Here is an 11,371-nt window from a genome sequence, read left to right as displayed (position 1 = left end):
TCGGTCAGGTAGCTGTGCCGAAAAAGTAAACAAGAGAGAGAGAGAGAGAGAGAGCGCGAAACTCCTTCGGAAGGACCAATGTCTATTGAAGGGCGGTATTATAAATATTTGGAGCAATTGACGAATGATCTCGGTTTCAAGAGATATCACACTTGTTCCCGCCCATGTATTAATTTCTACTTATATTTTCTCTCAACGCTACAACTGTTCATTGAATAAATGTGTAGTATACATATATGTAACATATGCTTATTAAATAAAATTGTTAAACATCTGAGATATTGAATACGGTGGTTCTGGTGGAAAAACATCGTGGCTCACGATGTTTCGAAAACGTCGCCGGATTGACCAGAAAATACGGGTCCGGCCATAAAAAAAAGGTCTAGCAGGTACTCAGCGGGTGGTCTACCCGGATTTTCGCGCTAGTCTGCAGAACAAGCCGGCGGGCCCTTCTGAAGCCCCCGTGCTTTTACATGGGTTTCCCTATACTTTCAATTTTCTCCTACGGTACTGTAGGCTCCGCCGGGGCATCTCTCGAGTCAAAAATTTCACCCCCTTCCACGTAGTATTCTCACTACGGCTACGGTAATGGGAACAGGCCTTTACACGTACACGTCGTACGAAAAGGTAAATTATCTTTAATAATGAACGGATTCGAATATAATCTCAAGCTGATTAGGGCTTCCGCCTTTTCAACTTCGGCTGAGATTAATTAAAAACCATAATAAAACGGAATGAACATCGATATATCAAAGTGTTTACAAAGCGATGTTTAAGGTTAGGTGCGATGTGCGAACGTGACACGTATAGATCTTGCTGAGCGGTTCATTTTAAACAAAAATTGTTTTATTTTAAATTAAATTAATAAGCCGTTGTATCTGGAGATCTGCAAGTTTTAGTTAATTGATCAATCGTCCGTGCTACCATTTGGAGTATTCGATTTCATGTGCCTTAATGTGAAGGTGATTTTCGTGTTACGAATAAATTTAGATAAAATTGTCATTGAAACTGAATTAAAGTAGAGGGTTCAAACTTTAATTTAAGCCGCGAACGAAGTGAATCAGTTCTTTATTAACGAAGTTATGACCAACTGAAGTTAATCAACGTCTTTCATTAGGATAGGATTTTTAGAATTGAATGAGGCTTCGTTCAAAGTGGACTGTCAAGCCTTAGGAATCAATCCATCGAAGTTTGCTAGAGGAGACTCCAATCTTTAATTTAAGCCGTGAACTAAATGAATCCGTTCATTATTAACGAAATTATTAGTATTATTTAAGGACTGAATTCAGAGCCTGAAACATGGCTCCTAAGAAAGGTGGGCAAGCATCGAAAGCTAATCAAAATAAGTCGAAATCTACGGATGAGGCAGCAAAACAAGAAAAGAAAGGAGGCAGTTCCGTGAAAGTACGTCCCTCAGAATGATATTAATTTTGAACTGTATAAAACGACAAGAATCCGACTTGTCGCAGGTGAGGCACATACTTTGCGAGAAGCAATCGAAGATCCTTGAAGCCCTAGAGAAATTGAAAGCTGGGGGGAAGTTCAACGAAGTGGCCGCTGCCTACAGCGAAGACAAGGCTAGGTCCGGGGTACGTGATCCGTCACTTCATTCAATATAGCTTCATTAATTATATTTGTTCTGTAAAATCTATTACTTTAATTCTATTGCTCGTTCATATTTATATTCTTATGCACAAAAAGAGATTCCTGTTGACCCGCATAATAAATGACAAATAACAAAATTCTTGTTCTCCTATTTCAATTTTACTAAATTCTATGTCGATCGTTCATCGAAGGGTGACCTGGGGTGGATGACGAGAGGCTCGATGGTGGGTCCCTTTCAAGAAGCAGCATTCGCCCTCCCTATCTCAACACTTGGCTCGCCGATCTACACGGACCCTCCAGTGAAGACGAAATTCGGCTACCACGTGATCATGGTCGAAGGAAAGAAATAAAGTTTGTGGACAGTTTAAATATTGTATTGTATATTTAAATATTCGATCGCCTGAACAATCATCTTACATAGGTGAAATAATTTACTTATAATAATTGTACATCTATTTGTAAATAAATCAACGAATCGCCCGTTCTAATTAATCCTCAGTGCTAAATTAACGTATCATCATTGATCTAAAATTATCATTCTAAATTACCGTTTCTCCTCGATAATTCATTAATTATTGATTCCAGGAAAAAGACTTCCAAACAGAAGTTGTAGCTGTAACTGTCGCTTACAAATGATTTCCTTTAAAATTTTCCTCTAGCTCTCGTAGTTTAGTAGTTTAGGAGTAATTGAGAAAAACGAAAAAATCGAGAATAAAGAACGTCGATTTCAGCACTGAAAGATTGAAGGGTCAAAAGTTGATTAGACGCGTACGTTCGGATTCGTGAATCGCACGTATCTAAGGAGAGATTCGTTCTCCTCGCAGACCCACGGCTTCTTGTGGTGACAGGCGACGTCGTGCCAGTTGACCCCGTCGTTGTAAAATTGGTTCAACACGGCCAAGCAGTTTTCGGGGGCGCCGCCTTGTTGAACGGCCTCCCTGTTGTCCGGCTGCGGCTTGCCGATGCTACCGATTCAAATAATAATTAATTTAATGTAAATCTCGCGGGACAGATTTTGATTCGGCGATCCTACCGTAAAGAGTGGTCCGAAAACAAATTGCGGTTATACAGTTTCGGGTGCATTGCGGAATTTTTTTTAAATGATTACGAAAGATAGTTTTAACATGGTGCCCCATAGGGCCTGGGATAACAAATGGGCCCGAAATAGTTCCAGAATCAAAACTGAGGCAAAAATGGATCGCCCGGAGTAAAAGAATAGTCTTGAAAATCACTGAATATAAAAAATAAACCTAAGAAAGGCCCGAATAAAAATTAGAACCGGTCGATGATATTCCGATTTGAAGATTGAACCCCTGGGTCAGAAATTACCCAAACACACTAGCCGCGAGAATTGACCCAATGATGACTAGAAAACTCCCTATTAACTAGAGAATATGAGAAATATTCAATACCCGCCGCTCTCAGACCAGTCGTTCTGGGACCTGTCGGTGGTAGGGGCCAACTTTTGTAGCTCCGCGGTCCAGAACCAACCGTTTATGTGCAACGGCTGCAGGTCAGGCCTGTCGCATCCTTTGAAGTCGCATAGGCGGCCGGAAGTCCAAATGTACTTCACGTTGTCTATGAACAGTCGTACAAGCGATCTCTTTGAATCGACTTCGGATTCGTAAACGTTGTTAATAAAGTGGAAACGATGGATTACTTTGAACGATGCGACTTTTGATGAACTCGTTCTCGGCCGAGGTTTCCAACGACACGAGGTCCATGCACCTTTGCCTGCAGAAGTTCCTGCCGGACAACCAGTCGACTTCCTGGCCGCTGGTTCTCGGGTCTGCCCATGAATAGTAGTATCCTTTACCATTGAAACGCTCGTGAATCACTCCTGGAAAACGACAAATTAATACGGAATATGTATGTGAACGTTAGTGAAATTATTTTTTATTTATAACAGAGATCCTAAAGAGATCGATTTGGAAAAATTCTATGATGTACAGGATAGCAAGTAGTATGCCCGTGAACTTTTTCAATAAATTCTACTCATTACAATTGGAGATATCAATTAAGGATGTATTGGCTATACAGTCAATCCCAAAAGTTTATGTGCCTTAGAAAAACGCATTTCCTATAATTAAAAAGAAATCAGACGTCGGAAGAATAATGCTAATAATAAATAGCTACGTGCTAAAAAGTATAGAAGGAAATATCCAATTAAGTATTGACGCTGACGAAAATTTTTTTTTTTTTCAAAATTTCGAGAAATGCTTTAAATAAAAGTTGTTTTCCTTCTAACTTCGATATTTAACGAGTTACGTATGATTATTTGGCATTTTATTGATTTTGACAAAATCCGACCATCCCAGCGTCGAAATGGTGAACTTTTGGCAAAAAATTTCATTTTTCCTTAATTACTCCTAAACCGTTGGATGTACAGGAAAATTGTATATGACCTTTCTTGTAGAGGACGACGATATTTACAATCTCTATATAAAAGTTTTTCGCTAGCATTAATATTTAACGAGTTATTGACGAAAAACGAAAAAACAGTTTTTTGCAAATTACTCGTTAACTATTGGCGCTAGCGAAAAACCTTTATACTGAAATTGTAGATCTCGTCGTCCTCTACAAGAGAGATCGTGTACAATTTTCCCGTAAGTCCAACGGTTTAGGTGTTATTGGCAAAAAACGAAAATTTTGTCAAATCTGAAGGGGTACCCCTTGAACAATCTCGAAAAAATTGAAAAATTTTTTGTTGTTTATTATTAGCATTGTTCTTCTTAAATGATTTCTTTTTAAAAAATGCGTTTCTAATGTGCATAAACTTTTGGGATTGACTGTATAGCCAATACATCCTTAAAATAGAAATTGCAAATTGACTATATACTGACATAGGCAAGATTAAAAGTTAAGCAATCTTTTTTAAAGTAGGAATCCTCACTCTGAAGCTTTAAAAAAATTCTATAATGTACAGCGCATCCAGTACTATATCTTTGAATGTTTGTCAGTAAATTTCATACGCTACGATCGGAGAAAAACATTCTAACTGGGTGAAGTAAGCGGTAAATCGAACCGGAAGGCGTAACTGTCCATTAAACTAAACGTGGTCGATGGGCGTGGGGGGAAATCGTTTTCCTTTTAAAGAGAAAGTCATATCGTTTGACACCCTTTTCCAAATTCTATCCGAGATAAATATTTGAGTCACGGCTGGGTTACTGTTATGTCCATACGCATGGAAATGAGCACATACATTCGGCGCGACCGTTTGTATATGTTAATCCCGGGGCCCCTACTTTCTCAGGAATCCCGACGACGAAAGCATCGCGACGAGGAAATCGGGAACGCGTTCTCTTTTACGTGAACCCAATGGACAATGCCTCGAATTATGAGAAGAAAGTTTTCTAATTATCATTTTAACGTTCCATTAGTTTCACGTCACTCGATCGATGTTATTATTTCTTTTTAACTGGAGATCGTCAACATAAAAATCTAAGAAGATTCTACAATATCCAGTGTTTTAACTACCGTACGCCTGAATTTTTCAGTAGATTCTAGTCATTAGAATTTAAGATATTAATTATAATAGAAATTGCAAATTGATATACGATATAAACGGAGTTACAAATTTGGCAATTTTTTCAAATGAAAGCCGTCACTCTAACAATCTGAAAAAATTCTCTGATGTACAATATGTCCAGTAGTACATTCATATTTTTTTCAGAACTTTCAAAACGCTACAACCGCAGAAAAAAAATCATTTATGAATCGCAAACAGTTATACCGCGATGTAGACTAACTTGAAGGTCGACAATTATTTTATAGTAAAGTTCGCAGGAAAATAATTTGAAAGAATTCTATAATATACAGTATATGTATGAATTTTTATAGAATTTTCAACACGCTAAGACCGGAGAAAAAATCATTTGCTACTAGTCGTAAGAGTTTTAAATAAAAAATAAGATTCTTACTCTGGGCGCAAAGGGCTGGTACCGGCGGATCTAGAACTCTTCCAGAGGGTTGAAACTGACCCGCTGATAACATCAGCATCGCAGATATAGCCACAATCAGCCGCAACATTTTTATAATTATTGGATCCTGTTAAAAAAGAAAGAAAAATTATTATTATTGCATTTAAAATTGACCGATTTGGATTGTAATCCTTATTTCCAATTAAGAATTAGCATTATACCGACATATATTCGATTAATAAAGGAAACTTGGATTAGAAAAAGAAATTTTCATTGGTCGAGGGATTATTAAGAAAGAAAGAAGCTTACCTGAGCAGGTGCGGCCAGAACTGGGAACCGACTGATACCCCAGGCTGACAGTGTACCCCTATATATAGCCTCAACCCCACCCCCTCAGAGCCTTAATTCTCTACGCGTTTGTATACAAGATAAATATAATACATTCATAAGTAATGAATTTTTATGTAATTCCTATTTTTTTTCTCCAGTTTTGATGTAGTCAGAATTTCGAAAATATTCAAAGATATACTATTGGCTATGCTGTACATTATAGAATCTTTTCAGATTTTTAGAGTGCAGCTTCCATTCAAAAAGAATTAGCGAAATTATGAATTCGTCCATATCAGCATGTATCTATTTGCAATTTTCATCATTATTATAATATCTCCGATTACAATAACTGAAATCTATTGAAAAAATTCACAGATGTCTCCTGGATAATGTAAAATTCCTGGAATTTTTTCATTTGGTCACTTATATTAAAAACATTTCACTACATTTAAGAATAGGAGAATCGTTGATTCTCAATGGATTTTTATCATAAATAGTGAAAGCAGCGGTCAGCCGCGTAATTTTGGAATCTCGATGTTAAAATTTCTTCCTTTAGAAAGTATTTTAATGGAATTTCAACGAATCCGTTAATTCACTATCATTAAGTTTGTCGATCGTCTGTTGTCGTGGGAGAAATTAATTTCTATTTGAATCTTTTACCACCGAGTAGATATTAGTAAAGAATGGCAACCTTATGGGACCTCGCGGCCGAAGAAAGTTCGCAATTTTTGGCGCCCTCTAGACTATACTTACTGCGCCGAGAATAAGGATCGAATTTATAGTCGCTTCTCGCACTTGACACTCAGCACTCAAGTGCGTCCCACCAATGTACACATTGGTATGTTTAAAAAGAAGTGAGAGTAGCGGAATAGCTGCGCAATAGTTTTTCTCCTTTTCCGCTTCTTTTTCAAACATGAAGTATAAAACTTTTAGAATCTGAACATAATATAAATGTGTACATTGAATGCGGAACGGTTGGACGCACTTGAGTGCTGAGTGCCAAGTGCGAGAATCGACTATAAATTCGAGCCTAAGTGAGAAATGGTGAGAAACACGAAGCAAAACTGTCGTCAGTTCCAAACCAGGCATCGCATAATTTTTCCCTCGGCCGGAAAGTGGAGACGACGCGACCATGGTGGGGTCTGGTACTTCATGGGGGTATGCTAGGCATGGTCAGCGAAAGCGCATGAGGGGAATAGTAGTGGGGCTCGAAATACGGGCGAAAAAGAGGGGAAGTAAGCCGTGAGGGAAAAATTATGCGCACCCTGTTCCAAACTGCATTACTTGGCAGATGAGATCTTACAAAAAAATTCATACATATACTAGTACGTATACTGTATATTATAGAATTGTCCCAGAGCTTTTCATTCACGATTAAGATTAGAAAAAAATTTTCGAACTTTCAACTTCATACATATACCACCTTCTCGGTGCATATATTTGTACAATTTCTATTATATTTTTTTCTTCATTTCTAACAAGTGGAAATTATTGAAAAAATTCACAGATGTACTAGTACATACTCCTAGATATCCTATATATTTTAGAATATTTCTAGATTTTCTCATTAACGATTAATAATTTTAAAGAATTCACAAACTTAGTAAACATTGGAGTAATCGAATTTTCGTAACCTCCGACAATTTATATTTAATATCTCCACTCCTGACAGCTGAAAGGTTACGAAGAAAAGCAGAAACCTACTTTTCGATTCCTTAAACACATGATAATTTCCTCATGTCTCTAATTCAGAACTAGAAATATTAAAAAAGTTAATTAACACCTCAGTCATGTAATAATAGAGCGTACGTACAAGTGGCGCCACTGGCACCGCTGGGCACCGCCATTACTGTTTACTACTACATGCAACTGTGCAGTAGCTTGCGGCTTGCGCAGTAGCGGTCAGTAATGGCGTCGGTAGGATGTTCGTGCCCCATCGTCGTCTGGCCGGTACCCTCCTCTCAGCCTCCGCATTCGTCTTCGTCCACCCTACCGTCACCCCGATGCCGCCGCAACCGCTGGCCACGTTCCCACAGTAAGTCGTTCAGCCAAAATACTCAGTCCGCGATCACCCTCCGGCGCGAACACTCCTCCTCCCTCGTCCTCGCACAACGGTTCATCGTTCAGTAAACAATAACATATAACATAAAAAGCGTCGATCACGAACATAAAAATTCTCCTCAATTTTACATTTGGAATAACTAAAAATTATTTAACAGTTAATTTTCTGTGCGACTTCATCGATGCAAATAGTATTCGAATCTTCGGTTTGTTTATTTTCGATTTTCAAAGTGTCGATTTTTTAACTCCGATAGTTCATTTCTGTATCGACCATTTCCCGCGCTTTCTGCTTTCGTTTACTACGAAAGCTATTCGTCTATTAATTAAAAAGTTCTCTATAACCTGTTTATTTATTAATCAAAGTTTGAGACAGAGAGATGGATGATTCTAGTCATCTGCCACTGTCAACATTGACAGCATTCCCACAGTTCAGAATGCAACAACAGCCAGGCCCGAATGTTAGTTTCCTAATAAGTATTCCTGGCAGCGTAAATCGTTTAGATTTTACAAAAAGATTTGGGATTACATTTCATTTATTTATTTATTTATTTATTTATTTATTTATTTATTTATAAACAGACAGCCAGCTCTTTTTTATATAACTGACATCCTATAAACTTAATGATGTCAGTTAGAAGGGAGTTAAATTCTGAGTGTTTATATGGTCTCGTTTATATGGACTGAGGTTTTACTATTCGTCGATTGTTACAGTTGAGAAGCGAGGATAAGGAGCCCCGGCGGTGGTTCCTAGGCGAAGGTCTGCGTCACATGTTGCAACTGCCATTTCTGCATCATCCGTTGGAGCACGGGAGTCTGTACCAGAGCTACAGATATATCGAGCCAGGTTACAAACGTTCGAACCTTCCGCAAATCGGATCGACTTTGTTTTGCGATCGGTCAGAGAGCATGTTCTCACTGTCCGGGGGTAATGGGCTGGTCAGGGTGACTCCTAGGGATGGGAAAAGTGATTTGGAAGAAGAAGAAGAGGTCGAGGAAAGAGATGGAGGCAGTGAGAACGTTGATAGACCTTTGATTGAAGAAGGAAGGCCTTACAGACGTAAGTTTCTTTCTGATAATTGTTTAGAGTAAGGATTTGGCGTTAATAAATCGTTAATTGTTGATCCTAGTGAAAAATGTTTTAAATCAAAGTTGTACTTGTACTTCCAACAGTTTAGGAGAAATCATAAAAAGTATGAGGTTTTAGTTTCCCAGTAATAGAATTTTAATACTGTGTATCATTTTATTATCAATAACTAGTTAATTATTGATCCTAGCGAGAAATGTTTTATTCGCCCTCTAAAAAAAGATTGTATGCACTTTTCCTCTAACTCCAGTATTTAACTAGTTAATTGCAATTAATCAGATCGGACAAAATCCAGCCTCTGCCCCTGTCGCATCAGCAAACTTTTAGCCAGATTTTTTATTTTTCCTCATTTACTCAGAAACGCTTGGATTTCCGGGATAATTACACAGGACCTGTTTTGTAGCACTTATGCTTTATATGTTTTTCGCTAGCAGCAACGGATAAGCAATTATTTGCAATAAATCGAAATTTCGGAAAATCTGAAGGTAGTCTGGACAGAATTTCAATCCTGTTTTCTCAAAATTTCGAGAAACGTTTCACACAAAAGTTGTAACTACTATTAATACCTACAAATAAGATTGTATTCAATTTCCTTCTACATCTCTTGAATATCTCAGGAGTAATCGTCATGACTATGAAACTTATCAGACACTTATAAAACATGCTGGAGTCTCATACATTGGCAAATACTCCTAAGCTATTACAGTTACGAGAAAATTATATACAACCTTGTTTGTCGACGACAGTTAGAGCTACAACTTTTATTTAAAACATTTTTCGCTAGGGTCAATAATTAACGAGTTATTAACAATAAACTGACGGAACACCGGATCTTAATCTCTGAATGGTTTCACAAATTTCTGATCAATAAATTTCGACATTAATCATATCATAAATCATATCCAAAGAAACAGGGTAATCCCTACATTCGACTTTGCTAATTGGCTCAGCTGGTGCCTTCGATATATCCCCCTCGTAAATAACTCCAGGCTGTTGAAAGCTGCAACCACAGGCTTCTCAGCTTCCTTACAGTCTTCTCACCTGTTCCTAAACCTTCCTAATCATTATTCCCGACCGCACTTTATAGCTCCCTGTAATCCCCAAACTCTAAGCACCCAACCAATTACATTATGCGCGCTTACAATCAATTAACAGTTCTCCTAACTTCCTCGTTAACAGCAGAACTGATTTAACCCATCCTTTAACAATTTTTTTAATTTTCAGTTTACAATAGAGAAATCTAAACAAATTCTCACATATACTACAGCTATAGTAGTAAATCTCTGATTCTTTAAAAAAAAAAAAAAATACAGGTGTATGCCACTGATTAAAACTGATTACTTCAGAATTTGCAAACATTATGAATTTTTATTGAACACATAACATAAACAATGGATAGAAAGATCTGAACAATTCTCTCAACCATTTCTCAATTAGTAGTACATCTCCAAATTTTTTCAGAATTTTTAACACATGAGATTCGAAAAAAAAAACTGATTTATAAGTCAACGGGCATTTAACTACCACATGATTGGGTTTAATCCGTACCGTTCCCCTTCCACAAATGTTCTTCCCTTGAAATGCTAATTTCAATCCAAATAAAATTCCTTGTATATTTTCTTTGCTCGCTCAACCGTGAGTATCACATACACGAGGCTTCCCTTGCTCGAACAGTCAAAGAAGGCAGGAAGGAAGAACGAAAGAATGAAAGAAAATAGGAGGTAGCAAACTGCAATCTCTTCTTTGGCCAGTCGTCTCCTTTGGCCGATGTGCAAGGCGGCACGCGTGACCGCGCCTTTCCTATCAGAAACCTTATTCCTTTTCGCATATAAACATTCCTTTCTGCCATCCAGTCTTCCTTTTCTATTTCAAATCGTGGATCTCTTGCATTCGATTTATTGTATAGGTAAAAAGAAGTTCGTTAGCGAGCCGTCATGTTGTCCGGCGTGTGGAGTCACCGTGCGCCCGCAGGAGCTCGGCCAGCACTTCTCGCAAGAGCTGGACCGACTTTACAAGGTCGGCGCTGGTTCCAGGAACCGGGGAGCAGCGAGAAATAGCCAAGAGGGCTCGGGGACCGGGGATGGAACCCCGCAGGCCAGGTGGGAGACTTACAAGAGGATCAGAGCCAACAGACAGGTGAGAATTCAGATGATCGTGGGTAATAATTAGTAGACCGCGGATTTTATACATTTCAAATTTAATTAATTTAACTTTTATACATTAATTTTTGACATTTGAATATTTTATATTAATTTACTAAAATGATTTTTAGTCATTTTATAGTACTTTTTCACTTTTCTTATAATAGTTGTTAAATTTAATTAAGGAAGTTGATTTTTGTATATTAATTTTTGACACTTAAATATGTTAT

General features: G+C 37.8%; 3 protein-coding genes across 12 annotated transcripts in view; 2 read left to right on the top strand and 1 right to left on the bottom strand.

The window, feature by feature from the left end:
- LOC108628385 (peptidyl-prolyl cis-trans isomerase NIMA-interacting 4) overlaps window positions 1-2,097 on the top strand; it is a 3,808-nt gene extending 1,711 nt beyond the window's left edge. Inside the window, exons 2-5 of one of the 5 annotated variants that reach the window (XM_018030264.2) lie at window positions 610-627; window positions 1,278-1,404; window positions 1,470-1,589; window positions 1,797-2,097. In XM_018030264.2, coding sequence (XP_017885753.1) covers window positions 1,300-1,404; window positions 1,470-1,589; window positions 1,797-1,955 — 384 coding nt within the window. In that variant the 5' untranslated portion in view covers window positions 610-627; window positions 1,278-1,299 and the 3' untranslated portion in view covers window positions 1,956-2,097. The other 4 variants (XM_026816445.1, XM_026816448.1, XM_026816449.1 and 1 more) reach the window with 4 other exon arrangements.
- On the bottom strand, window positions 1,964-7,740 carry LOC108628383 (uncharacterized). Of its 5 annotated transcripts, none has more exons than XM_026816444.1 (6): window positions 7,669-7,740; window positions 5,835-5,934; window positions 5,526-5,652; window positions 3,266-3,445; window positions 3,018-3,183; window positions 1,964-2,570 (listed from the first exon to the last, which is right to left on the bottom strand). In XM_026816444.1, the coding sequence occupies exons 3-6, from the start codon at window positions 5,632-5,634 to the stop codon at window positions 2,366-2,368; spliced, it is 660 nt and encodes a 219-aa protein (XP_026672245.1). In that variant the 5' UTR covers window positions 5,635-5,652; window positions 5,835-5,934; window positions 7,669-7,740; the 3' UTR covers window positions 1,964-2,365. The 5 variants fall into 5 exon arrangements, with proteins under 5 accessions (XP_026672245.1, XP_026672244.1, XP_026672242.1 ...); XM_026816443.1 differs by lacking the exon at window positions 7,669-7,740 and adding an exon at window positions 7,560-7,644; XM_026816441.1 differs by lacking the exon at window positions 7,669-7,740 and adding an exon at window positions 6,841-7,017 and having other exon boundaries at window positions 5,835-6,211.
- Window positions 7,403-11,371, top strand: part of LOC108628382 (E3 ubiquitin-protein ligase Rnf220-like) — an 8,199-nt gene continuing 4,230 nt past the window's right edge. The window contains exons 1-3 of one of the 2 annotated variants that reach the window (XM_018030261.2): window positions 7,403-7,890; window positions 8,628-8,973; window positions 10,907-11,136. In XM_018030261.2, coding sequence (XP_017885750.1) covers window positions 8,685-8,973; window positions 10,907-11,136 — 519 coding nt within the window. In that variant the 5' untranslated portion in view covers window positions 7,403-7,890; window positions 8,628-8,684. Of the gene's footprint in view, window positions 7,891-7,957; window positions 8,375-8,627; window positions 8,974-10,906; window positions 11,137-11,371 lie in introns of those variants that run through there. The other variant, XM_018030260.2, reaches the window with a different exon arrangement.

Source organism: Ceratina calcarata, unplaced genomic scaffold (genome assembly GCF_001652005.2).
Source record: "Ceratina calcarata isolate Rehan_Ccalc_2016 unplaced genomic scaffold, ASM165200v1 scaffold517.2, whole genome shotgun sequence".
Classification (NCBI taxonomy): domain Eukaryota; kingdom Metazoa; phylum Arthropoda; class Insecta; order Hymenoptera; family Apidae; genus Ceratina; species Ceratina calcarata.
Note: the sequence above shows the minus strand (reverse complement) of the source record. Positions and strands in the feature narration are given on the sequence as shown.

Bases quoted from the DNA above. Each gene is read 5' to 3' on its own strand.
- LOC108628383 (XM_026816444.1), bottom strand. From the start codon at position 5,634: ATGTTGCGGCTGATTGTGGCTATATCTGCGATGCTGATGTTATCAGCG. The intron at 3,446-5,525 runs GTAAGAATCTTA...GTCGTTTTCCAG, and splicing joins ACCAGCCCTTTGCGCCCAGA to GAGTGATTCACGAGCGTTTC. The intron at 3,184-3,265 runs GTAATCCATCGT...GACTGTTCATAG, and splicing joins CAAAAGTCGCATCGTTCAAA to ACAACGTGAAGTACATTTGG.